This window comes from Lynx canadensis, chromosome B3 (assembly GCF_007474595.2).
Source record: "Lynx canadensis isolate LIC74 chromosome B3, mLynCan4.pri.v2, whole genome shotgun sequence".
In the NCBI taxonomy this organism is placed as follows: Eukaryota; Metazoa; Chordata; class Mammalia; order Carnivora; family Felidae; genus Lynx; species Lynx canadensis.
The window spans coordinates 54,402,416-54,429,462 of record NC_044308.2 but is presented as its reverse complement, the minus strand read 5'-3'; the positions used below and the strand labels follow the sequence as shown (position 1 = coordinate 54,429,462).

At 36.6% G+C, this 27,047-nt stretch overlaps 1 protein-coding gene across 3 annotated transcripts in view; it reads left to right on the top strand.

Moving 5' to 3' along the window:
• The window catches only part of GALK2 (galactokinase 2), a 154,282-nt gene that overhangs the window by 29,672 nt on the left and 97,563 nt on the right, over nucleotides 1-27,047 (top strand). For all 3 annotated transcript variants that reach the window (XM_030318224.1, XM_030318222.2, XM_030318225.1), the window contains one exon: nucleotides 2,960-3,106. In XM_030318224.1, the coding sequence (XP_030174084.1) occupies nucleotides 2,960-3,106 (147 nt within the window). The remainder of the gene's footprint in view (nucleotides 1-2,959; nucleotides 3,107-27,047) is intronic.

The window sequence follows — 27,047 nt, the reverse complement described above, 5'->3', positions numbered from 1 at the left end:
CAGTTGAGCTTATAATGTATATTATATGTCAAGATTTATTTTACTTACTATGTATTTTTTGCCTCCTTTTAATGCTAACTGATGTTTCTGTTCTATTTTGCTAATTTATGTATTTCAGAGGATGGGGTAGATATGACTATTCCTGGGTGATGTCCACAGGGGGCAGTGATGGCTGTTCATAAATCAGTTGCAGCCAACACAAACCTTTCTCTTTTTTAAATCTTTGTATAAATTTTCTTTTGAAGGATATAATCTATAATACATTTCTTTCTAACAATATATATGTATATACTGTAATAGGATTTCAAGTTAGACAGCCCTAGGTTTGAATCTGAACATTACTCAGCTGTGTGAATTCAACCTCTTTAAGTCTCAGATTGGTTTTCTGTATAATGATGTCATTGCTGTTCAGCAAAGAGTTGTTACAAGGATTATACAGTGCTCAACACATAGTAGGCATTCAATAAATGGTAACAAGTGCTGCTATTACTACTTCAGATGGAGTTAAAAAAAGATGGAGTGAAACTTTTTAGTGTAAGTATTTTCCTTAGAAATATTGAATAATTACCATGACTATCTCTAATGTCATGTACAAGAGCAAGAAAATGAAATATTTCTACCTTTTCTCCAAATTAAAAATGTATGAAGGACAAAAAGAAAATTGATTTGATAAATCAATTTTGTTTGTTTGTTAAAAATCCATGTTTTAGACAGCTTGTGTCCCTTACTGCCTGGTGGTCCTTTCTGAAATTTTGTCATGAGTAGCCTAGGACTCAGTGATATAGCCATCATAGAAAAGCATCACATTTATTTCTGATGTGTAGTTCTATACTCTAATTATGGTGGTTTTGGTTTTAGAGTTCCTGCATTCATTTCTTCTTTCTCTTCTCTTCTCTTCTCTTCTCTTCTCTTCTCTTCTCTCCTTCCTTCCTTCCTCTCTTCTTTCTTCTTTCTTTCTTTCTTTCTTTCTTTCTTTCTTTCTTTCTTTCTTCAGACACATGGTAATAGCTTATGGGAAAAGGTATTGGCAGCTTTTAAATCTTCAAGTTATTTGGCTTATCATATGTACTAGTGGGAATTACAGTATTTGGAAGCATTTCCCTGGCAAATGCAATTTGATCTTCCTTATAGCCACATGCTTTTTATAGCATATGGATAAAGTGACCTAAATATACTGAATGTTGCTTTGTGTTGTTTTTGACAATTTGAGGTCTAAAAGTTTTCTTTTCTGGTTTGACACTTATGTGCAAAAGTAGGTTTGTACAGAGAATTTTTGGCAAAGAAGTAATTTAAATGTTTGTTTAGAAACCTTCAAATTCAAATACTAGAAAATTTTAGAGGATAATCTGTTTATATTAAATTGAACATGTTACCCTTTTGGGATAGAGCTATGACAGAATTTGGCATAATCCATTTACGTTTTTGAATCTGTTGTACGTTTTAATTTAAAACATTGCGTGATAAGTTTGTAAGTATGATTCACATTCAAGATACACTGTGGATCAGTTTATGGTTAAATATATAGCATTCTCCAAGTTTCTTTTTTCTTTTCTTTTTTTTTTTTTTAAACAAGCTGCCTGATGTTCTGTATGAAAGGGCATTGGCAGCAGCAGTGTTTCAGTTTATAATTTGTATTTCTGGAAAGGAAATTTTTAGATGACTTGAAATCAAGAAGAGAAATACATCCAGCAGAATCTCTTTTTTTGTGGTGTGTGAGTTTTGCCAACATAGGAAAAAAGGACAAAAAGAATTAAGGAAGAAAACAGCCTTTAATTTGCAGAGTTTTGTTGTTACTTTGGTTATTCTAACTAGTTGATTGAAATTTCTTCCTAGAATAATGTGTTTGATGAAATGCATAATTATGTAATATAATAGTATTTTGTACTTTGGTCTTGAGCTGTTTGAGTAATTTGCAAGCACAATAGTACTTTTTCTTGAGGAGGAGGTAGCCTTGAATTTATTTTTAATCCTAAACCACAAAGGTTATGTTATAATATCATCTTAAGTGCCATCCTAGATATTCATCTAAGTATCCTAGAGATGTCCATCTTTAGATCAGAGTCTCATTATTTCTTTGGGCTTTCCTAGTTGCAGAAATAGTTTCCCTGCTTCGTTTAGAGTCTGTGTTCTCATCTGTGGCTGAATTCTAATTTGGCTGTCTTGAAAGCTACCATATGGCTAAACTGTATCTATAAACTCTAGTAAAAATCTGGATTTCCTCATATAGCTGACTTACATTAAATCACAGTGACAGTATCCTGGCCCATGTTTTTGACTGCAGTGGAGAAGTTCTCAACCAGAAATCAGGGACCTGGGTTCTACTCCCAGCTCCCTGTGTGTTGGAAAAAAACTTTTAATCTTTTGGTGACTAGGTTTTTCCATCAGTAAAAGGGAACCAAAGAAGCTTAGGACATTTTTTCTTCAGAGGACCTTCTGAAATTGAATTATAATTGTTTAATACTTTTTCTATATCTGTTCAAATCAATTAATGCTCAAGAAAAAGATCATTCCTCTTAAAAACTGAGAACAAACTGAGGGTTGATGGGGGGTGGGAGGGAGAGGAGGGTGGGTGATGGGTACTGAGGAGGGCACCTGTTGGGATGAGCACTTGGGTGTTGTGTGGAAACCAATTTGACAATAAATTTCATATTTAAAATAAAAAAATATTCTAAAAAAAAAAGAAAGAAAAAGATCATTCAAGGCAATTTTAGGAAATGGATCAATAGCTTTTTGTTGAAAAAGGAAAAAATTATCTTCAGATTACCAAACCCTGTGGCCAAGAACGATTTAATAAAATGCCATGTATAGACTCCACTAAAGCGAATTGCACAAGCAGTTTCTATCAATAGCACAATAAGCCCATTGATAAACGTTGGCTCTCTGGGGAATGAAAGAACCTTTTGCTACTCCTTGATTCCAACACCAAAGTTACAAGTGCTGTTTTCCCTTCTATTCTCAGGAGCACTTTGGTCTTAGCAACCTGACTGGAATGAATTGTTTGGTGGATGGAAACATCCCACCGAGTTCTGGTCTCTCTAGCTCCAGTGCTTTGGTGTGTTGTGCTGGCTTGGTGACTGTCACGGTGCTGGGAATGAACCTATCCAAGGTAACCAACTTGAATGTGTTCGCTTCACAGAACTCTCTCTTTCTAAAGGCATTAGTGTGTGAAGCTCAAAATTGGAATATCTTCCTTCGGTTAAACAACTTTGTCTTACCTGAGAGGACTCCACACATGGACATGCACATCACCCTAATAAATTAAGTCCCGCATGTGATAAACCACTGTGAGGTATCTGATACTTTGTAAACTGAGCAGATCTGTGAAGAGCTGGGATTAAATGCTCTTAGATGACGTGTGGAGTTTGAATGCATGGATATCTTTTTGGATCACCTCATTAACAAGTTCACTTTAGAGCTAGAAATTGTAGGCTTCATAGTTAGACCTGCTTATTTTCAACCAAAACCTTAAATTAAATATTTGACAAGCACTGGGTAAAAAGGGTAAAGACCAGGCAATAAAGGAACCGAACAGCATATCTGTTTATACCAGCAGGTTAGTCACTGAAATAAACTTTAAAACAAAATATTGCATTACAAAGAGGAAATGCTTATTTCAAGGAAACATAAATCCTACAAAAGGTCAGAAAGCCTCAACTTTACAAGTTCACATAAATCTCTGACTTTGCAGTTCAGAGCAGGTGTGCTCAGCTTTAATTAATGCTTTGGAGTTCTGGTTGAAACAAAATGTTACCATAGGTTCTTTTTATCCCGTGTACCTATATTACCACGTTTATAGATGGTTTGGGGAGGGCATCAGGCAGATCAAGAGAAAGTCAGCCACGTGCTTAGTCTTTCTTCAGCCTGTTTAACCTTTCAGTTTGAAAATGTTATACATAAGAGGAAAGACAAGTAAAGGAGAAAACAAAGGTTCAGGTAGAATTCTCTTTGGCTGTCATGTGTACTATACGTTAGTTAGCACTTTGTAAGCTATGGCTTATTTGGTGGGAAGGGTAACTTACTTGTTTTTTGTTCATTGAGAGGTAAGAAAGCAAAGGAAAGCAAGTCCAGATGTAAATGTGCTTCCACTGGTACTATGTTTAATCTGATGGCTTATTTGTTTATTCGTTTGTTCATTATCCAACCATTATTTATTTAGTGGCTGCTTTGTGCCAGGTAATGTTCATAGCATTGAAGCTATAATAGGTACAGTTTTAATCCTCACAGTACTTATGATCTAAAAGGGGGATAGAGGGGCGCCTGGGTGGCGCAGTCGGTTAAGCGTCCGACTTCAGCCAGGTCACGATCTCGCGGTCTGTGAGTTCGAGCCCCGCGTCGGGCTCTGGGCTGATGGCTCAGAGCCTGGAGCCTGTTTCCGATTCTGTGTCTCCCTCTCTCTCTGCCCCTCCCCCGTTCATGCTCTGTCTCTCTCTGTCCCCAAAATAAATAAACGTTGAAAAAAAAAAAAAAAAAATAAAAAAAAAAAAAAAAAAAAAAAAAAAAAATAAAAGGGGGATAGAGACATTTAACAGGCGACTATAATAGAGTGTGGTAAGTGGATAAGCAGTGTGCTAAGGGAGTATACTAAATGCAGATTTAGAGAGCATGAGGCATCTAAGCTGAGACACAAGGATTTGTAGATGTTAGTTAAGAAATAGTGGTAGCATGATAACACTGATAACATCAGGTAGGCATGTATCAGGTGAAGGGAATCTTATGTGGAAATATCTAGAGTAAGAATGATCATGGATTGTTGGAGGAATTAGAAAGGGCTTAATTTGGCTGGAGTAATTTAGATGACGGGGAATTTGGGCTTCATCTTGATAGCATTGTAAAAACATTTCAGGCTTTTAGGAAGAAGGTAACATGATCATACCTATATTTTAGAAAGATCACTCTGGCTCTATTATTAAAATTGGTAGGGGGCGCCTGGGTGGCGCAGTCGGTTAAGCGTCCGACTTCAGCCAGGTCTCGATCTCGCGGTCCGTGAGTTCGAGCCCCGCGTCGGGCTCTGGGCTGATGGCTCGGAGCCTGGAGCCTGTTTCCGATTCTGTGTCTCCCTCTCTCTCTGCCCCTCCCCCGTTCATGCTCTGTCTCTCTCTGTCCCAAAAATAAATAAACGTTGAAAAAAAAAATTAAAATTGGTAGGAAAGTAGTAACAATATCAATAGTAGGGAAATTATTTGGTCTAGGGAAATGGCAGTGAGAATGGAGAGATCTGAATCATAAACTGAAAGTATATCTTGGAATCAATAAGACTTGATAATTGATTGGGTATGGAGATGAGGGACAGAAAAAAGTCAAAGATTTTACCTAGGTTTCTGGCTTGGTGTGACTCATTGGAATAAGGAATATAGATGAAGGTAAAATACTGAGTAGGGGAAATCTGTGGGCAAGCTGATAGAGTTATCTAATATTTAGTCACAGACAATATCCCTGAAGGTCAGCAGGGAGATCTGGACTTGAGATGGCCCGTTTGAGAGTCATTTAGTGTATAGCTGGGATCTGAAGCCATAAGAGTGGAGAAGAACTTCCAGGGGAAGAGCATAGGTAGAAAGATAAGGGAGACTAGGACAAGGATCTGGCAAGCATGAACATTTGAGGAATGGGCTGAGGAAGAGAGGACTACTGAAGAGACTGAGAAGTAATCATACAGATAGGATGAAAATCAAAAAGGTAAGGCAACAACAAAGACAAGGAAGAGAATATTTCACAAAAACAGTGGTGTCATATGCTACTGAGATGTCAAGTAAGACAAGGACTAAGAAGCATCCATTGGATCTAACATCAGAGAAGTTAAAGAAAATCTTGGCAAGAACAGTTTAAAATAGGAATGAGTTGGGGGCACTTGGGTGGCTCAGTGGTTAAATATCCGACTTTGGCTCAGGTCACTCACTGTTTGTGAGTTCGAGGCCTGTGTTGGGCTCTGTGCTGACAGCTCAGAGCCTGGAGCCTGCTTCGGATTCTGTGTCTCCCTCTCTCTCTGCCCCTCCCTGACTTGCACTCTAGCTCTCTCTCTCAAAAAGATAAACAACAAAAAAAATTAAAATATGAATGAGTTAAAGTCTCTGTGAGAGGCAAGAAAGTAGAAATGTTCAGCAGATACAAAAAATCTGGCTATACTTGGTGAAAGAGAATCAGATGTGTGTGATGGGGTAAGTTCGAGGAATTTATTTATTTATTTATTTATTTATTTATTTATTTATTTTAAAGTTATTCATTTATTTTGAGGGAGAGAGAGAGAGAGAGAGAGAGAGAATGAGAATGTGGGGAAGGGGCAAAGAGAGAGAGAGGAACAGAGAGAATACCAAGCAGGCTCCATGCTGTCAGCACGGAGCCCAGTGCAGGGCTCTATCTCACAAACCATGAGATCATAACCTGAACCAAAATCAAGAGCTGGACACTCAACTAACTGAGCCACCCAGGCACCTCAAATTCATTTATTTATTAATAAGAGGATTGGTGAAACTTATTATTATTTTTTGCATTTTGGAGGTTTTTAATTGTATAAATATCTAAGGGAAAGGAAGAAAAAAATGATGAAGAAAAAGAAACATTTGAAACTTTGGAATTGATTTCTTAATTCTTTGGAATTAAGTTGTTTCTGTGTTTTCAAAGTGAAAAACAGCAAATGTATTAGCATAAAAAGAGACACAGAAATCAATGGAAGAGAATAAAGTGCCCAGAAATAAGCCCATGCATATATAGTCAATTAATTTATGACAAAGGAGCCAAGAATATACAACGGGGAAAGGATAATCTCTTCAGTAAGTGAATTTGGGGAAAGCTGGACAGCCACATGCAGAAGAATAAACTGGACCACTGTCTTGCACCATACACAAAAATTAACTCAAAATGGATTAAAGACTTGAACATAAGACCTGAACCCATAAACTAGAAGAAACAAGCCTTAAGCTCCTTGACATTGGTCTTGGTAATGATTTTTATTTTTAATTTGTCACCAAAAGCAAAAGTAACCAAAGCAAAAATAAACAGGTGGGACTACCTCAAAATAAAAAGCTTTTACACAACAAAGGAAACCATCAACAAAAGAAAAAGTCAACCTACCGAATGGGAGAAAATACTTGCAAATTATTTATCTGATAAGGGGCTAATATCCAAAATACATAAAGAAATCATACAACTCAATAGCAAAAAACCCCAAACAATATGATAAAAAATGGGCAGAGTGTCTGAATAGACATTTTTCCAGAGAAGACATACAGAGGGTCAACAGACACATGAAAAATGCTTAACACCACTTAGCATCAGAGAAATACAAATCAGAACTACAATGAGATATCACCTCATACACTGTTGGTGGGAATGTAAACTGGCACAGCTACTGTGGAAAATAGCATGGGGGTTTCTCAAAAAATTAAAAATAGAACCACCATATGCTCCAGCAACTGCATTTTTCGGTATTTACCTGAAGAAATAGAAAACACTAACTTGAAAAGATATATGTACCCCTGTGTACATTGAAACCTTATTTACAATAGTAAAGTCTCTGTTGGTGGATGAGTGGATAAAAAGAATATATATCTGTACAATGAAATATTAGTCAGCCATAAAAAAGAATGAAATCTTGCCAATTGTGACAACATGGAGGGAACTTGAGAGCATTGCACGAAGTGAACTAAGTCAGACAGGAAAAGACAGATATGTATAATTTCACTGATGGATGCAATCTAAAAATTTTAAACACCTAAGTTCATAGTTACAGAGAACAAACCAGTTGTTGCCAGAGATGGTGATTAGGGGATGGGTGAAATGGGTAAAGGGAGTCAAAAGGTACAAACTTCCAGTTATAAAATAAATAAGTCAAGGGGATGGAATGTACAGAATGGTGACTATAGTTAACAATACTGCGTTGCATATTTGAAAGTTGCTAAGAGGGTAAATCTTAGAAGTTCTCATCATAAGAAAATAAAGTTCTGTAACTATGTATGGTGATGGATGTTAACTAGACTAATTGTGGTGATCACAATATATACAGATATCAAATCATTATATTGTATACCTGAAACTAACATAAGTATGTCAGTTATGCCTCAATTAAAAACACTGAATAAAGGGGTGCCTGGGTGGCTCAGTTGGTTAAGCGTCCGACTTCAGCTCAGGTCATGATCTCACTGTTTGTGAGTCCGAGCCCCATGTCAGGCTCTGTGCTGACAGCTCAGAGCCTGGAGCCTGCTTTGGGTTTTGTGACTCCCTCTCTCTCTGCCCCTCTCCCACTCGTGCTCTGTCTCTGTTTCTTTCAAAACTAAAAAAACATTAAAAAAACTGAATAAAAAATAGCAAATATACTTTTATCAGGACTAACTCCATTGCCTAAAGGGAACAAAATATATATCCTAGATTTCCCTGTTAGTCTAAATTGCACTGGCAATGCTTATATTTTATAGGGGTTGAGCATCATTATTTGGACAATTTCTTTGCTGTAATGAGATAGAATCTTAACTGAAAGGAAGCAGAATTTGCTCAGAGTCTTTATAGTTAAGTGCCAGTTGTATACTTGACTCTTGTAAAAATCATAAAGCATAAGAACTCCATGGACTTTAGAGATGACCTAGTTCAAAAAAAAATTTAAACTGATGTATCAGTGTCCAATAAGAAACGAATGGCACACAGCGTATAGCTGAAGAGAATTTAATAAAAAGACTGTTTACAGAGATGTGGGCAAGTTCAAGGGAACCAACTAGGAAGAGTTCTTTTGTGAATCCAGAAGAAGCTGTTATGCTTTAGGAGCGATGGCTATAGAGTAATGTTGCTAGAGATGCAATGAGGCATGGAGAGAGTGAAGCGGGTGGAAGTGTCAGTTAGTGGCAGTGGGTGAGGGGAGTTGTCCATAGTGGCCTCTGTGTCTCTTCCGCGATACAGAGAAGTGTCAGAATGGAGGGGCAGGAAGGCAAACGGAGAACAACCAGCCTATCTGATAAGAAAAATAAGTCCCATGAGAAACTGGTGAGTAATCTCTCCCAATTGATGAATAATTCCCTCCCAATTAAGATGTACATCCGGTGTTCCCTATTATATTGTAGCCAAACAACTACAACACATGGGGTTTGATATGTAGATATGGAATTTTTAACTCATTAACAAAAGAAATGTTTTATGTCTGAAACCAAGAAAAACAAGAAGCTAATCACCCAGAAAGTCTGAAAGACTCTAAATATGAATGAGAAGGAAACTGATAAAAGAGAATATGGTGCAATACAAAATCTATGAAATAGAAAAGGCTAGAGACTTCTGGTTTCAAGATGCCAGAATAAAGAACATATCTACTGTTTCTTTCTCCAGCTCTCATTTTTTCTTCTTAAAAAAAAAAATCCAAAACAATAGGGAAAGCAAGAAAAAAGGAGGCACATTCACCTTTGATGAATCAAGGAGACATAAATAACCCTAAACCAGAAGAGACAAAGACGGAAAGTGGGTGGAAGGATGGTGCATGACTTAGCAGAGTGGAAAAAAGTCCGAGGCAAGTGCCTGTGCAGGGAGGTGCAGATGGAAGGCAGGCTGACTCACAGTTCTTTGGAAAGGCTTAGGAATCAGAGGCACCCAGCACCATGGAAAGGTGACATGGTGGGTGGGAATCCATTTGAAAGGTCTATTTTATTTATTTATTTTTTTTAAATGTTTGCTTATTTTTGAAAGAGAGAGAAAGTATGAGCAGGGGAGGGGCAGACAGAGAGGGAGACACAGAATCCAAAGCAGGCTTCAGGCTCTGAGCTGTCAGCACAGAGCTCGAGGTGGGGCTGGAACCCACAAACCACGAGGTCATGACCTGAGCAGAAGTCTGATGCTTAACCGACTGAGCCACCCAGGCGCCCCTATTTGAAAGTTTTTATGAGAAGAAGATAGACCTTCAGAGCTTACTCTTAACTCCCTAAGTAAGGAGACCATTTCCTCCCACCTTTGCAGGAATTTCTGGAGAAACAGTCAGAGATAGGCTAGACTTGGGGACACTGAGCACTGAAAAAGGCAGGATGAGAATAGAATTGAAAACTGGGGGGGGGGGGGGGGCTTAACGGACATTCTGCATCTGCACAGTGAAATTCCCAACTCCCCTCCTATTCTCAGCTCTAGCACACTGGCGGCCTCACCACTCCACACCCCACCCGGAATATTGGAAGCTCCTTCTCACAGGGAATGCAGTCATCCTGGAGAAGAGACCTATAGATACTGACGTTTGGTCACCTCCTTCCACAAAAATTCTCCAGCTACTCTATGACCCTATTAGAGGCCCACTTACAAAGCTTCTATTCATCTTTTTAGTGACTCAGTCTTAAATATGATAGGGCATCGGGGCGCCTGGGTGGCGCAGTCGGTTAAGCGTCCGACTTCAGCCAGGTCACGATCTCGCGGTCTGTGAGTTCGAGCCCCGCGTCGGGCTCTGGGCTGATGGCTCAGAGCCTGGAGCCTGTTTCTGATTCTGTGTCTCCCTCTCTCTCTGCCCCTCCCCCGTTCATGCTCTGTCTCTCTCTGTCCCAAAAATAAATAAACGTTGAAAAAAAAAATTAAAAAAAAATATGATAGGGCATCAAAAGATAATCAGACTTTGGAAGAAAGCCTCCAACACAAAGCAGACAGACAACCAAAGAAACAAGAATTAAAAAAGGAACTCAGAGGAAACAGACAATGCTGACAGCAGGAGAATGCTTCAAAGAAGCCATGATATCCTCAGAGAGGTAGCAGAGAGGTAGAAGAAAATGTTGAAAAAAAGAAAAGAGTGTTATTTTTTTTTAAAGGACTAAAAAATAAGAAAGAGCTTTTGAATATTAAAAATATGATGGGGGGCACCTGGGTGGCTCAGTCAGTTAAGTGTCTGACTCTTAATTTTGGCTCAGGTCATGATTTCATGATTCACAGGATCAAGCCCCAAGTTAGGCTCTGCATTGACAGTGCGGAGCCTGTTTGGGATTTTCTCTCTCTCCCTCTCTGCCCCTCCTCTGCTCGCATTCTTTCTCTCTCTCAAAATAAAGAAACATTTAACAAAAATTGATAGGTAAAACAAAAGTTTCAGTGAGAGGACTGGAAGAACTCTGAAAGTAGGGAAAAAAAGAGGTGGACAGTAAGAGAGAGAAAGATAGGAAAATTTATCAATCAATTCCAGAAATTCAATATCCAACTAGTAAGGAGAAAAAGAGAAAAGAGTCATTAAAAAACTATATTTGTAGGGGCGCCTGGGTGGCTCAGTTGGTTAAGCATCTGACTTTGGCTCAGGTCTTGATTTCGCGGTTCATGATTTCAAGCCCCACATCGGGCTCTGTGCTGACACCTTGGAACCTGGAGCCTGCTTCAGATTCTGTGTCTCCATCTCTCTGTTCCTCCCCCACTCGCTCTCTCTCTCTCTCTCAAAAATAAATAAACGTTAAAAAAAATTTTAGAAAACTATATTTGTAAAAATAATATCTCTCAAGAGTAAAAACATGAGTTCTCAAATTGAAAGGTGCTCATTGGGTGTCTAGCATAATAAATGAAAATAAATTATACATCTACAATTTTTTTTTAATTTAAAAAAAAGAAAACCTCCACAAATTCTAGGAATTTTTAAACTTGAGGCTAATAAAAAACACACTGAAAACTGATTGAGAGAAAAGAAAGGAATGAAAAGGAATTTATCAAAAATAGTTTCTGGGGGCACTTGGGTGCCTCAGTCAGTTAAATGTCTGACTCTTGATTTTGGCTCAGGTCATGGTCTCATGGTTCATGGGACTGAGCCCCATATAGGGCTCTGGGCTGACAGCACAGAGCCTGCTTGGGATTCTCTCTCTCTTCTCTCTCTGCCCCTCCTCCACTCATGCTTTCTCTCTGACAATAAACAAATAAGCTTAAAAAAATAGTTTTGGAAAATAGAAGACAACAAAGTAATATAGTGAATTACAATCTTTTGAGTATAATCTTCAAAATATAAGTGAATTCTAGCTTAGAATAAATGAATTGATCAAATATAAGAATAGAACCCCCAGCTTTCACGGAACTTATATGCTGGTAGATGTGATGATGGTGTGAGATGATGGACAGCTATACAAACAGATATATAATATGATATCAGCCAGGTTGTAGGAAAATAAGTTGTAGGGAGGGGAAGTTGCTATTTTAGATAAGGAGTCAGGAGAAGTCCTCCTTAGGGGAGGAGCCATTTTAACAAAGGCCTGAGGAGTGAGCACAGAAGGGAAGCAGAAGGGACAGCCCTAAAGCTAAAGCGTGTTTGTCATGTCCCAGGAATAGCAGAGGCTGGTGTGGGGAGGTATGGGGAATGGGGAGAGGGCAGGGTGGTGGCAGGTGAGCTGAGACTGGCGATCAGAGGTCACATTGTGTACAGTCTGCTTTGAATTCCATTCCAAGTATAATGGAAAGCCTTTGGAGGGCTGGGATCTGAGGTGTGAAAATGTGACCTATGCTGCTTTGAGTTTCTTGAAGCTGGAAGTCCTGTACTGTACCCCATACTGTCCAGGGAGAAAACAATCTAAAAAACAAACAAAAAGAAAAGAAAAAGAATGGTCAATGCCCTTATGGAACTTAAATGCAAGTGGAATATTAACAGAAGACTCATTAACTGAGCATCTATCTCATACGAGGTGTGAAGTATTTTATAGGTAAATGGAGAATAGGGTTGTAAGAAGGGCTACTTGGTGAAGTTAAGTGGGGGAAGTTTTCAAATAAGTGGGAAGTTCTAAAAAAAGGAAGGGGATGCTGTGTCCCCAATCCTGGGAGAGGCCCAGGGGCATTTCACGCAGAGTGAACCCATAAGTGTATTATTACAGTTCTCTGAGCCAGACTGATCAATATGTATCAGCTGAGGCCTAGAAATTCTTATGTTGCGTCATGAAAAAATTTTTTTTCAAAACTTTATTTGATGGCAGGAACGTTTTCTAGTTGCTTGAGTCCCTCAACAGGTTTCAGTGACTTAATTTCTGGAGCAAGTTAGTTGTATAGACATGGATTAATACTCTTTCAAAGCAGTGTTTTGGTGTTTGGAATTCATGCTGTGCAGGGAATCTTTGAGGTTCAGAGGCAGAGCAAGTGGAGTGTTTGAACTTGGGGGCCGAGTATGTCCAAGCTTTCATTTCTTGAGTTTATAAGGGCTGATTCCTTGAGACAGTTTACGGACATATTTTTCTCTGCGTATAGCTACATTTAAGTTAGGTATTTCTTGGCCTTCAGAATGAGATCCTGTGCTTAAAAAGTAAAGACTAAGGTCTACATGAAAATGAAAAGAATCTCACAGTAACACAGAAGTTTGAACTATGATTAGAATGTTTCAGGAGCAGTTTGCTACGTGAAAGAAAGATATAAGAAAAATCAGAAAACAATTTGCACTGTCACTAATTATTATGTTTAGAAATCCATCTAGAAGTACATTGTTTCAGTTTGCTTAAACTAACAAGAGCCCCATCCACACAATGGTTAAGGAAAATAGTAGTTTAAAACATTCCAGACAGATGTTGACTGCTAATGAACTGCAGCAGCACAGCCTCTAAGAAGATGCTAAATCCAGAATACAATCTTTGAAGAGAATCTCTTCATTAAGTGTTGAACATGGACTGAAGCCATGTACTTACTGGTGCAAGACCCAGGAGGGCTTAGTGTTAGCCCTGGGTGGCCTGTGTTAAAAAATGTTTGAAATTTTAAGTTAGTATTGTTAATATAAAACCATTCACCTAGTTTTATCAATAAAAAAAACCAACAAGTTTCTTTCAGTTATGTGGAATCGCGTTTGTATCTCTTGTTGTATTCTATTTTAGGAGTAAGATTGGAGATTGAGTCATTTATTTAATGATTTTGAGTAATTTGGACTCACTTGGATGATGTGACTAAGTTATTTGCAGAGTAGAAGCCTTGCTTTGCAGGGGTTGTTTAGGTCACCTCTTTTTTTTTTTTTTTTAAATTTTTCTTTTTTCCATTTCCTTTCCTAGGCTAAATGTGTGTTTACCTTTTGCATAAACTAAGGCAAACAAGACAAATTAGGGAGCAGCAGATTGGAGGAATATGGTTCACTGTTTCCAAGTGGTTTCAAATGAAACCACTCTTGCTGAAAATTCATACCTATGCCTTGGTTGTGTTTTGAACTTTTGTTGTGATCTTTAGATCTTTATCATTATTAGGTCACTGTATTTCAAGGCCTCCAAAATTTGACTTGCACCCAGCAATTAGTTAAATGTTATCTAGTATTTAAAGACTGAGACAATCCCTGTGAAATTAAGGACACCACATATGTGCATAGCCCTTGCCTACTACACTTGCTGTATGCAGGGAAAATAACTAAAAGATGAACATACCAGGATAAATACCCACCCCCTACAAATTCAGAGCAGTGTGTCATCTATTTCCATTCATTTATGTTTCACAGAGGGGATGGTAGCCATCTTGGTCAAGAGTCACTCTATGCTGACCCCCAGACTAATATTTGATGGAGTGAGCAGGGCAGTGAAAAGCTCTCTAGGCTTTGTCCCCCTTTGTGACCAATTTGCTCTGTAACTTGTATAAATTCCTTATGTCTCAATTCCTAAGCAAGAGTAAGAGTAGCTGTTCCTTTAATTCCAAATCAGTTAGATTTGCCAAATACTTCCAATTCTCTGACCTTCCTGATAGGAGACTTTGGAAAAGTTTAGGGGAAGAGTTTGGCAAGAAATTAGGTAATGTAGGAAAATAAATTTGTAATCACAGAAGTTTTTGTACCTGTGTGAAAAGTTTTAGGTGTATTGGTGGTCATGGGAATGAACAGTAAAGATCAGACTGCATTGTGTAGGGAAGGAAGTGACTCTGAAGGGAAAAGGAAGGTTAACTGATGGAGACTAAGGCATGCATTGCAGTTCTGGAGACACAAAGATTTGGAGGTCACTACTGAAAAATTAGGAACTTCAAGTTGTGTTAGAATTTATGTGAGAGTAAAAGATGCCTTTCTTTTCTGTTATCTCAGTATTGCAGAGGAAAATACTGAGGCTCAGAGGATTCATATAACATGACCAAAGATAAACTGCTTGTGAACGGTGTTATCTGGATTCCAGCTCGGATAGATTTGATTCAAAATACAGTAGATACTTTCTTTGCTCAGCCATGATGTCATCTATGATGTAATATAACTAGTATTGCAGATATAGGGAGCACGTTGGAGAGGAGTCCAGCCTTAACATTCTGTGATCTTTCTGATGTCCTAAAATAATGAAAGTGAATTATAATTTTTCATGTATGTGCTCAATTGTGTGAACTGAACATTTTTTAATAGGTAGACTGACTTGATACTCTTTGTCAAGATAATGATTATTTTTCAAGCCCTGATATATCAGAAGCAAATTATTAGATGGTTAGGGTACAGAAAACTCTAGGTATAGTCCTTGTGGTTAAGAAGTTTACAGTTTAGTTGATGAGATTAGATTAACATAAATTAGAAATGTCACATAAAAGCAGCATACACAAATTCTTCCAAAGAATATGAAAAGAGAGAATATTTTCTGATGTTTTTTATGAGGTTAGTATAACCTTGTTACCAAACCAAATGTGATATCTTGATACCAAATCTGACAAGGACGTTATAAGAAAAGAAGGTTACAGGTAGAAAGTTATAGGTTACTGTTTCATATGAACTTAAAGGCAAAAAATTCTAAACAATATTATTAGCAAATTTAATCCATTAATTTAATAGGATAATATGTTATGGTCAAGTTGAGTGTATTCCAAGAATTAAAGATTGGTTTATTAATTAAAATCAAGTAATTTATCATATTAACAGAATAAAACACATGTTAATCATAGCTAAAGGAAAGTATTTGATAAAATTTAATATTCATTTATGATTAAAAAACTGAACAAATTAGAAATAAGTTTAGCATATGACAACCTTTGGGATGTATGGAAGGGAAATGATTAGATGAGGATATGAAGGAACTTTTCTAAAGTGATGGCAGTCCTTCTTTCTTGACTTTGATGGTGGTTTCTTGGGTGTTCTCTTTGTGAAAAATTATTGAGCTTTATTTTATGCTTTATACACTTTTTTCTGTGCATCTTATACTTCAATAATAGAAAAAAAGTAAGACTGTATTCAAGACAACCAATCACTGATAAAGAGTTAAAAAAGTTTTTTAAGTTTATATTGAGAGAGAGTGTGAGTGGGGGAGGGACAGAAAGAGAGAGAGAGAGAGAGAGAGAGAGAGAGAGAGAGAGAGAGAATCCCAAGCAGGCTTCGTGCCATCAGCACAGAGCCTGATGCGGGGCTCAGTCTCACAAACTGTGAGATCATGACCTGAGCTGAAGTTGGATGCTTAACTGACTGAGCCACCCAGGTCCCCCCTGATAAAGATTTTTAATGAATCATTAAGAAATACTCTATCCACTATAATGTATACATATGTTTTCCCTTTTTGTGATACACATAAGAACATTATATAAATATAAATACGTATATGTATTCATTCCCCCTACTGCTTTGCTTTTTCACTTCAGAATATAAATTGAGAATCATTCATATCAGCATACATACAGTTACTGGATTCTTTTTAATGGCTACCTGTTTAATATTACATAGTCATACTATAATTAATTTGGCCCTATAATTGGGCATTTCCATTGTTTCTAGGGTTTTGCATAATACCAGTTTTAATACTTAATAATATTTCATTATAATGAAATACTGTAATTTATTTAATTGGATTTCTATGGTGGAAATTTAGATTGTTTCTAATATTCTGCTATTATAAAAAGGGCTTTGATGAATATTCATTTACACAGTCTTTTTCATAGTTGATCAGTTCTTCCCTTAGCATAAATTCTAGGACATAAAATTATTGGATTAAAAATATTCTCATTTCAATGTTTGAAATGAGAATATACTTTTTATTTTAATAAACTTTTTATTTTAATAAACTTTATTTTTTAGGTTCACAGTAAAATGGAGTAGAAGATACAGAGATTTCCTATATACCCCTTGTCTCTACAATGCATAGAAAATGCTCAATGCGCTTCTATCAACCTTCTCCATGAGAGGGTATATTAGTTACAACTGATGAAACCGACACATCATTATCACCTTTTACATTAGAGTTCACTTTTGGCGTCATACACTCTGGGTTTGGATAAATTTATAATGACATGTATCCTCCATAATTGTATCATACGAAATGGTTTCACTATGCTAAAAATCCTCTAGTTCTGCCTGTTTCTCTCTCTCCTCCAAACCCCTGATTTTTTTTAAGGTCTCCATAGTTTTGCCTTTTACAGAATGTCATGTAGTTGAAACCATACAGTATACAGACTTTTCAGACTGGCTTCTTCCACACAGTAATATGCATTTAAGTTTCCTCCACATCGTTTCATGGCTGGATATAGCTCATTTCTTTTTAACACTGAATAATATTTCATTGTGTGGAGGTTACACAGTTTATCCATTCACCTACTGACACATCTTGGTTGCTTTCAAGTTTTATCAGTTATGAATAAAGCCTCTATAAACATCTGTATGCAGGTTTTGGTGTGGACATGTTTTTAGCTCCTTCAGGTAAATTACAAGGAGTGCAGTTGCTAGAATGTATGAAAAGAATATGTTTAATTTTGAGAGAAACTGTCAAACTGTCTTTCAAAGTGGCTGTATCATTTGCATTCCCACCAGCAATGAATGAGACTTCCTGTTGAGCCACATTCTCACCAGCTTTTGGAGTTCTGGATTTTGGTCATTTAAATAGGTGTGTAAAGACATCTTATTGTTGTTTTAATTTGCATTTTCCCAATGACACATGATGTGGAGTATCTTTTCATATGCTTATTTGCTATTTGTATATCTTCTTTGGTGAGGTGTTTCTTAAGGTCTTTGGCCCATTTTTTAATCAGGTTGTTTATTTCATATTGTTAAGATTTAAGAGTTCTTTGTATATTTTGGATAATAGTCCTTTATCAGATGTGTCTTTTGCAAATATTTTCTCCCAGTCAGTGACTTCCCTTTTCATTCTCTTGACATCATCTTTTGCAGCGCAGAAAGGTTTAATTTTGATGAAATCCAGATGATTAATTCTTTCTTTTATGGATTGTGCCTTTAAAAAATGTTTATTTATTTATTTTTGAGAGAGAGAGAGAGAGAGAGCGAGCGAGAGAAAGCAGGGAAAGGGCAGAGAGAGAGGGAGAGAGAGAATCCCAAGCAGGCTCTGCTCTGTCAGTGCAGACAGAGCCTGATATGGGGTTCAAATTCATGAACTGTGAGATCATGACCTGAGCCAAAATCAAGAGTCTGATGCTCAACTGACTGAGCCACCCAGGTGCCTCTGGACTGTGCCTTTGGTGTTGTATCTCAGAATTCATCACCAAATCCTAGGTCATCTAGGCTTTCTCCTAGGTCATCTTCTAGGAGTTTTATAGTTTTGTTTTACATTTAAGTCTGTGATCCATTTTGAGTTTATTTTTGTAAAGGTGTCAGGTCTGTGTTTAGTTTCTTTTCTTTGCATATGGATGCTCATTTGTTCTGGTACTATTTCTTGAAAAGACTGTCTTTACTCCATTGTATTGCTTTTGCCCCTTTGTCAAAGATCATGCTATATTTATGTGGGTCTATTTCTAGGCTCTCTATTCTGTCCCATTCATCAAATTGTCTGTCCTTTTGTCAATACCAAAGTCTCTTGATTGCTGTAGCCTTATAGTAGGTCTTGAAGTTGGATAGTGTCAGTCCTCCAACTTTATTCCTCTCCTTTAATATTGTGTTACTGTTCTGGGTGTTTTGCCTCTCCATGTGAACTTTAGAATTTGTTGATAACCACAAAATAACTTTCTGGGATTTTGGTTGGGATTACATTGAATCTATAGATCAAGCTAGGAAAAAATAACATCTTTAACAGTATTGAGACCTCCTATCCACAAACATGGAATATGTTCTCCCCACTTATTTAGTTCTTTGATTTCATTCGAGTTTTATATTATCCTTGTATAAATCTTGTACATAGTTTATTTATACTTAAGTATTTCATATTTTTCAGATGTTAATGTAAATGATATTGTATTTTAAATTTCAAATTCCACTTGTTCATTGCTAGTATATAGGAAAGTGATTGACTTTGTGTATTAATCTAGTATGTTACAACCTTGTTATAATTGCTTGCTAGTTCCAGTTTTTTTGGTTGATTCCTTTGGATTTTCTATATAGACAGTCATGTTATCTGCAAACAAACATGGTTTTATTTCTTCTTCTCTCTCTGGATATCTTTCATTTCCTTCTCTTGTCTTACTGCACTAACTAGGACTTCTAGTATGATGTGGAAAAGCATTGGTAATGGGGGAAATTCTTGCCTTATTCCTGATCATTTTACCTTTTGAAATTCATTGTCAAATTGTCCCAAGTGTCCATTGACTGATGAATGGATAAAGATGATGTGGGGTGTGTGTGTGTGTGTGTGTGTGTGTGTGTGTATGTGTGCACATGCACAATGGAATATTACTCAACCATTAATAAGAATGAATTCTTGCCATTTGCAATGATGTGGATGGAGCTAGAGTATATTATACTAAGTGAAATAAGTCAGTCAGAAAAGGACACATACCATATGATTTCACTCATATGTGGAATTTAAGAAATAAAACAGATGAACATATGGGAAGGGGAGGAAAAAAGAGAGAGATGCAAACAAACTATAAGCGACTCTTTAAAATTTTTTTAAATGTTTACTTATTTTGAGAGAGAGCGAGAGAGAGCGAGACAATGCAAGCAGGGGAGGGGCGGAGAGAGAGAGGGAGACAGAATCTGAAGCAGGCTCTAGGCTCTGAGCTGTCAGCACAGAACCTGACACGGGGCTTGAACTCAAGAGCTGGGAGATCATGACCTGAGCAGAAGTCAGACGCTCAACTGACTGAGCCACCCAGGCACCCCATAGAGACTCTTAACGATAGACAACAAACTGAGGGTTGATGGAGGGAGGTGGGTAGGGAATGGGCTAGATGGGTGATGGGTATTAAGGCGGGCACTTGTTATAATGGGCACTGGGTATTGTATATAAGTGATGAATCACTGAATTCTACTCCTAAAACCAATATTATGCTGGATGCTAACTAATTAGAATTTAAATAAAAATTTACCAAAATAAACTTTTACAGGAATACATCAAAAAAACCCCACCCCAAAACAAATTGTCATCTAGAAAGATTTTATCAATTAGTATGCAGCAACATTACGTGACAGTCCATTTCCCCACAGCCTTACTAACACTTTATCAATCTTTAAAATCATTTCCAAACTGACAGATGCAGTCATGGACATATCTTGATGATTAGAGAGTTTAAAGATCTTTTCCACGTTTTTTATCAGTCACTTGCATTTTTTGGATTTTGTCGTATATCTACTCAGTTCATTTTCTCCTGGAGTATTCATTAATCATCTTATTACTCCATAAGAACTCTCTGTGTTAAGTATTCTTATATGTTGCAAATATCCACCCCTTTGCTAACCAATTTTCTGTTTGACTTCTTTTAAACTAATGATTCTTGGGGCACCTGGGTGGCTCAGTCGATTAAGCATCTGACTTCAGCTCAGGTAGTGATCTCCCAGTTCGTGGGTTTGAGCCCCACATAGGGCTCTGTGCTGAGAGCTCAGAGGCTGGATCCTGCTTCAGATTCTGTGTCTTCCTCTTTCTCTGCCCCTCCCCGGTCATGCTCTGTACCTCAAAAATGAAGAAATGTTAAAAAATATATAGGTATATTTTTTAAAGCAAGTCTATGCCTAATGTGGGACTTGAGCTCATGACCCAAGATCAAAAGTCACACAATCAACTGGCTGAGCCAGCTAGGTATCCCTAAACTAATAATTCTGAAGCAAAAGTCACTTTAGTCATATTTAAGCAAACACATAGGATGGGATCATGGGATCATTGTATATACATTTAATTTTGTCTTCCTTGAGTTGAGAATACTGTCCACCCTTCCATTTCATTTTGAAGTAAAGTACTTGAACACAAAGTAGCCTGACAGACTCAGGAATTTTTTTTTTTTTTTCAAGGATTTCTCAGGAATAAGCTACCCACTTCATTAAACAGACACCAGGGCTCTCTGGTCTATGACATGTTTGACATAGTATCTTTAAAAGCTTACTCAGAGGAACTAAAATTGTGACCTATTTGTATTGTAAGCAGGAATATTTTATGAATAGCATTGGTGCAGTACGATATATACTTTTGAATTATGAATGATGCTGTTTAGCATCTGTTTAGCACTTGGAGAAATTTAAAGAATTTTATAAACATCCATTTGTCTGGTCACTTAACTTTGTAATGAAAGGTCCAACTGCCAGCTTCATGGAACACAGTTGTGCCTCTCAGAGACTTGAGCCTTGCTACAGGTAATGTACTTGTACTTTATGTTATATCAAAGAGATATGGCAGATTTTACTTTTACAACATGTAAATGTTACTTCTACTTCCCCTTAGGGTCTAAACACATTAAATAACAACAACAACAGCAACAACACAAAACTGGAGGGTATAGCCATGTGGATGGGCCCACGTTCATTCAACCCTTTTAGGGCTTGGGCGAGGCACTGGTAATTGACAATGGAGATTCCATTTTAATCTTCAGGAACATATAATCCATTAAGAATAAAAGAAGCACAGTCATTCTGGCAAATGATAGATAACTTTAAAGACCTCTCTCTGTGAAGAAAGAGATGATTGTATCAAGTTCTTATAAACATCTTTACACTGCCAGGCATAAAGGAGACAATTAATGGGGTTGGATTAAGTTAGTGAGTTATCATCACCACCACCACCATCTGCATAATAGCCATTTCTCCCTGTTATTAGTGTTAAATCTGGATGAGTTAAAGAAAAACATAAAATGAATAATTTGTTTCAAAGAAAGCAGTGTCTTCTCCTAGGAGAATACATTTATTTTTTCTCTAAAAGTATGGAACTGAAAAATAGACCCTGGTCTGAATTCTGGTGCTGCCACTCCCAAGCTTTATAGGTGAGGGGACATCTGTCTCTGGTTCTCAGTTTCCTCATTAGTAAAATAAGTGAATTTAGACTACTATATCCTTGAGATGCCTTCTGGCACTAAGATTATGTGATCTAAGAGGTAAAACAATTCTTAAGAAGATCAGATTTTTTAATGTTTATTTATTTTGAGAGAGAGAGGGAGGGGCAGCAAGAGACAGGGAGAAAGAGAATCCCAAGCCGGCTCCGAGCTGTCAGTGCAGAGCCCTATACTGGGCTCTATCGCACAAACTACATGATCGCAACCTGAGCTGAAATCAAAGTTGGACGCTTAACTGACTGAGCCACCCAGGTGCCCCAAGACGATCAGTTTTTGAAGAGTTGCCTAATAGTAATTAAACTCTTCATTTATTGATATCGAAATCTTCTAATGGATTTTTCAAGATTCTACATCCTTAGTGACAAGAAAATCATTATTGGAAAACACCCCCAAACTTCTGGAAAACTATATCCAAATTAGAAATATTGCCGTTTTAGGTACTTGTTATTAGTGTAATAATGTAACCTGACTCTGCTTGTATTGCTGATTGACAGTTCTATCACCAGGTGGAGAAAAACTGCTGCCTTTCTTTCTTACTTTTTTAAAAAAAGTTTCTTTCTCATAATTGCTTTGCTTAGTAAACTTGGCAATCAGGAATTTATTGAATAAAAAGAACTTTTATAAATAATTTCAATGTCCACTAGATGGAGATACTGAGGTAACCAAGCTCTTGAACTGACCACATATATTTTTACTTCTGAGTGGTTTGCTCTTTGTTTTAATTAAAATAAGTGAAATAGTGAAAAAGAAAAAGAAAAAGAACAAAAAAAGCGAGGGTGAGAATTGAGAGTGAAATTCAGCTTTCCATGACTCCAAGGAGAGAGTCAGATACACCATAAATCATTGTGAAGCATTTCAAAGCTGTATTGCATACTTCCTGCCATTAAAACTAAGTGCATTGATCTAATTTGCAACTACCCACACCCCTTGAAATGGTTGTGTTTAATTTACTATCTATTAAAAATCTAATAAAAACTCATATGAAAGTTTCATTTATCAAGTTTTCCTGTTTCTCAAATTTAATCTCTAGATTTAGTATTTATAGACATAATTTAAATTTTTCTCTTTTGAGTTATTTTTTCCCTATTAAATTTTTAGTAGCTCACTCTTAAAAGCATGTTGAGTAATTTGTAAGTATTACTTCTTCAGAGTTGGGATGCATTTTAGTAAGTATATTATGTACTTTTTCTAACACAATTATCCTAAGGCCTTTGATGATTGTAAAAGCAAGCAGCTGGGGTCAAATCCTAGGTGAGAATGCTAGGAGTGAGACTAGGAAACTAATATATTTATAGAACATTTTAGTGAAACCAGTAGGCAGTGAATCATATAGGCATATAAAAATAATCTAATGATACTTATCCAGGTTTGCACAAAATGAATGATCAAGGAAAAGGGTAATTTACAAATTAAATTTTCCTTGGTTACTGAGTATACCAGATACTTTAAGAAATGCTATTGGAGATTATTCAGAATTTGGGTGAATGGATATAATCTCTTAATTTTAATAGTATCTGAATTGGTAAGGGAGCAGAAGATAGAAAAGCCACTTAGCCTGATCATAAAGACTGAAGGATGGAATTAAAAGATGAGTTTAGCTCAGCATCCAACAGGATGTTATGGTAGGAAGAGCGTGTCCTCTAAAGTCAACAAGACCTTGGACTCCTAGCTCATACCCTCAAGAGCTGTGTGACTTGGCACATTACTTAATCTCTCTGACTCTGTTTACTTGTCTGTAAAATTAGGATCATAATATTTACCCGGTGAAGTCATTGTGAAGATTACAGCCATGTATATAAAGTACAGCACCTAACTCATAATAGGATCATTATTGTCATCCTCACGTTATAATGGTGATGATGATGATGATGATGATAGTTATAACCTATAATTCTTATTTAGATGAGCAAAATATAGATTTTATCTACAAATGAGAATGTTTGGAAAATGATTAGACTAGTTTTACTGGAAGACTTTTTATTTTCCTTTTAACTAATTGAGTTTCAGGGACCCCATGAACCCCAAATGGGTTAGGACAGTAAAAAGAACCTCCTTTTCATTCTTTTACTTATCAGTGTTTATTGAACCAGGCACTGTTCTAGAATTGGGGCTGAGGAAATAAAGTAGACAAGGGGATTATATTCTAGAAGGGAGAGACAGATATGGGAAAGAAGTAAATGGCAAGATACTTTCACAGGGTTAATTTCTATAAGGAGAATGAAGTCTGACAATAATGCAGAATGACTTGTGGAGAAAGCCTACTTTAGGTTATGTGATTAGTACTAAGAATTAGTACTAAGAATTAAATTCCTTATGTGAGGAAGAGAAAAGAAATCACTAATTAAAACAATTACCCATTGTTGGTAAAACTGAGTATTATTGTGGGCAGCAATCACACGAGGCTGTAAGGCTCGACATTTGAGCTGAAATATATTATTAAACATGTAACTGTTAGCTATTTCGAATCTCACCTTGCTGGTTTGCAAAATTTTCCTCTGAAGGGAACTGACTTGTAATTTTCTTTGGATGCAACCTCGCTGATTCTGCCATAAGGAACCATTTGTAGGTGCAGAGAGCCATGGGAAAGCGGGTGCTCCAGGGCCCTGGCTGTTTGGGCTTCTTTCTTTTCTGTCGGATGTGTACAGTTAGGTAAAAATAGAGTCAGCAGGCACCCCTCAAGGGCAGCCTTCTGTGTTTCTGGATTAGGATCTTCTGGTGGGTTTCTAAACTTTGCTTTGTATGTCTCCTTACCCATTTTTTATGGGAGTTCCTTCCAGTCAGAGCTGAACACAGGGAATAAGAGTACCATTTGTCTCACTCTGTCAAGGGAATCGGGGGTGGTCAGTATTAGACTATAGGTTTAACATACAGGGAAAAAACAAAATTAAAGAGGCAAAACTATCTATTGAGTTTTCCAATCAAATCATTGCTTGGTATTTTATTATTATTATTATTATTATTATTGCTTGGTATTTTAAAGATCCTACCTTGCTATAAAGCACTGGATTGTGAAGCTCCCTTCTGGAGCGGGCCTAAGAACGTCTCAGATCTTTGACATTGGTTAGAGTTAGGTGTTGTAAAATCTGCCAGTTGCCTTAGGTTACCTAATTTTTATCGTCAAATCCTATTCTGTTGTCCGGTGTGGTATAATTTATGCTTCTTACCTTTATTTCACACTGTCACTGTACCCCTGTAGTTATCATTTCACTGTTGGGTGAAGAGATCCCACGGTAAATTACTAAAATGAATAATGTAAGCTAGAGTTCCTATTGTTTTTCTTTTTAAATGTCTTCAAAAACAAATAATGCAAAGTTTTCAATAAAGGAAGGATTTTTCTTTCTGGGTGTCTGAACAGCAGAGGTAACATTTGCTAAAGTTTCATTTCACATATGCAGACTATTCAACTGTCAGATTGGCAACTTGACATTTTAAAGTAATTTATCCCATAATTAAATTATTTCCCACGCAACATCATAACTTCTTTGAAGCAATAGTGGGAGCAGGAGTGGTGAATCCCATTCTGTTTTGTTTCTTATATGAACTGGGGAAGTTCTTCAAATTCATCTTATAGAAACCCAGGTTGCACTGTTAACACTTGGGTGCCTGCTTTGTATCAACACCAATTTGCTCTTACTAAGGACAATACAAGAGAGGGTTGGCTTTTTGGGGGGGTATCACTTTCAAATGATAGATTTTAATGAGTGCCACCCAGGTTACTCTTTGACCAATATGTTGATGTAATTATTTTAAGCATGCAAATAAAATATAATTGTTTCAAAGATCTTGGGTAACATCCCACATAAGAAGACATTCTAGGCTATTAAACAGTTGTTAATTTTGACTGTGTTTATTTAAATCCAGTGCAAGCAGGGCCCTGGGGAACTTTATGTGTGGTCATCAAAGCTCATAATCTCCTATAATTTAAGTAAGTTCGGGGAAGGTAAAATTGGTCATGACTCTTGTGGTTACAAGAAAAAATCCAGAGAATATGTGATTAATGTTTCTTCTTTTGATAAAATTGTGTTTCTTTTTTTTTTGGTAAAATATATACAAAAATTGCAGCAATCAGTAAAATTTGAAATTAAATAAAAATTTTAATGTAAATTTATTTTATGTGCTATAAAGACCTCTACCCAGTAAAGAGGTGAAAGTAGTCCTATTTATTGTTATAATTTAAGTTGTATTTATGTTTATTTTCATGACAAAATGTTCTGTTAGATTTTACAAATATTGTAATTCCTCAAATTGGTGATAAATTTGGTGATAAAACAAAAAAATGTCAGAAAAAAATTAAAAATGTAAGTTTCTTTTAGGAATAATTCACAGAAGCTTGTTTTAATGCAGGATGTCTTAATATTTAGAAGTTTTCATTGATTTGCTTCAGTTTTTTTCAATAACATTGTAAAGTATGATACACTATTACTTGTTGGCAACAGTGTTAAATATCACACATATATAATTAAATTGTTAATGTAGCACTTAAAACTTTTTCTCAGTTTTTATTATGGGGAAATTTCAAATGCATAGAAAAAGTGCAAGAATAGGTAATGAACATGCATACGTCTTTTATGTAGGTCCTCATAAATATTTTGCCACATTTGCTCTTTTTTCTCCACTTTTTTTCCCCAACCATTGATAGTTAATTGCAGACATCACCCCTAAATACTTCAGCATTTGTCTCCTAAGAACAAAGCATTGTTCAGCATAACTGAATAAATTATCACATTGATATAAATATAATCATGTAGTATGCAGTCCATATTAAAATTTCCCAACTGCCCCAATGATAACGTCCTTTACAGCTTTTCTCTTGTTTCATTTTCTTTCCTTTAAATTTTTTTCTGACCCAATCATTGTATTTAATTGTCATGTTTCTTTAGTTTCTTTTATTCTAGAACTGTTCCCCAGCTTTTTTTTTTGCTTTTTTTTTTTTTTTTGTCTTTTCCTGACATTAACATTTTTGAAGAGTCTAGACCTGTATTTTTGGGGGGTCAAATTTCCTCCATTTGAATTTGTTAGGGTAGTTAGTTGTCTTATTAGATTGAGGTGAA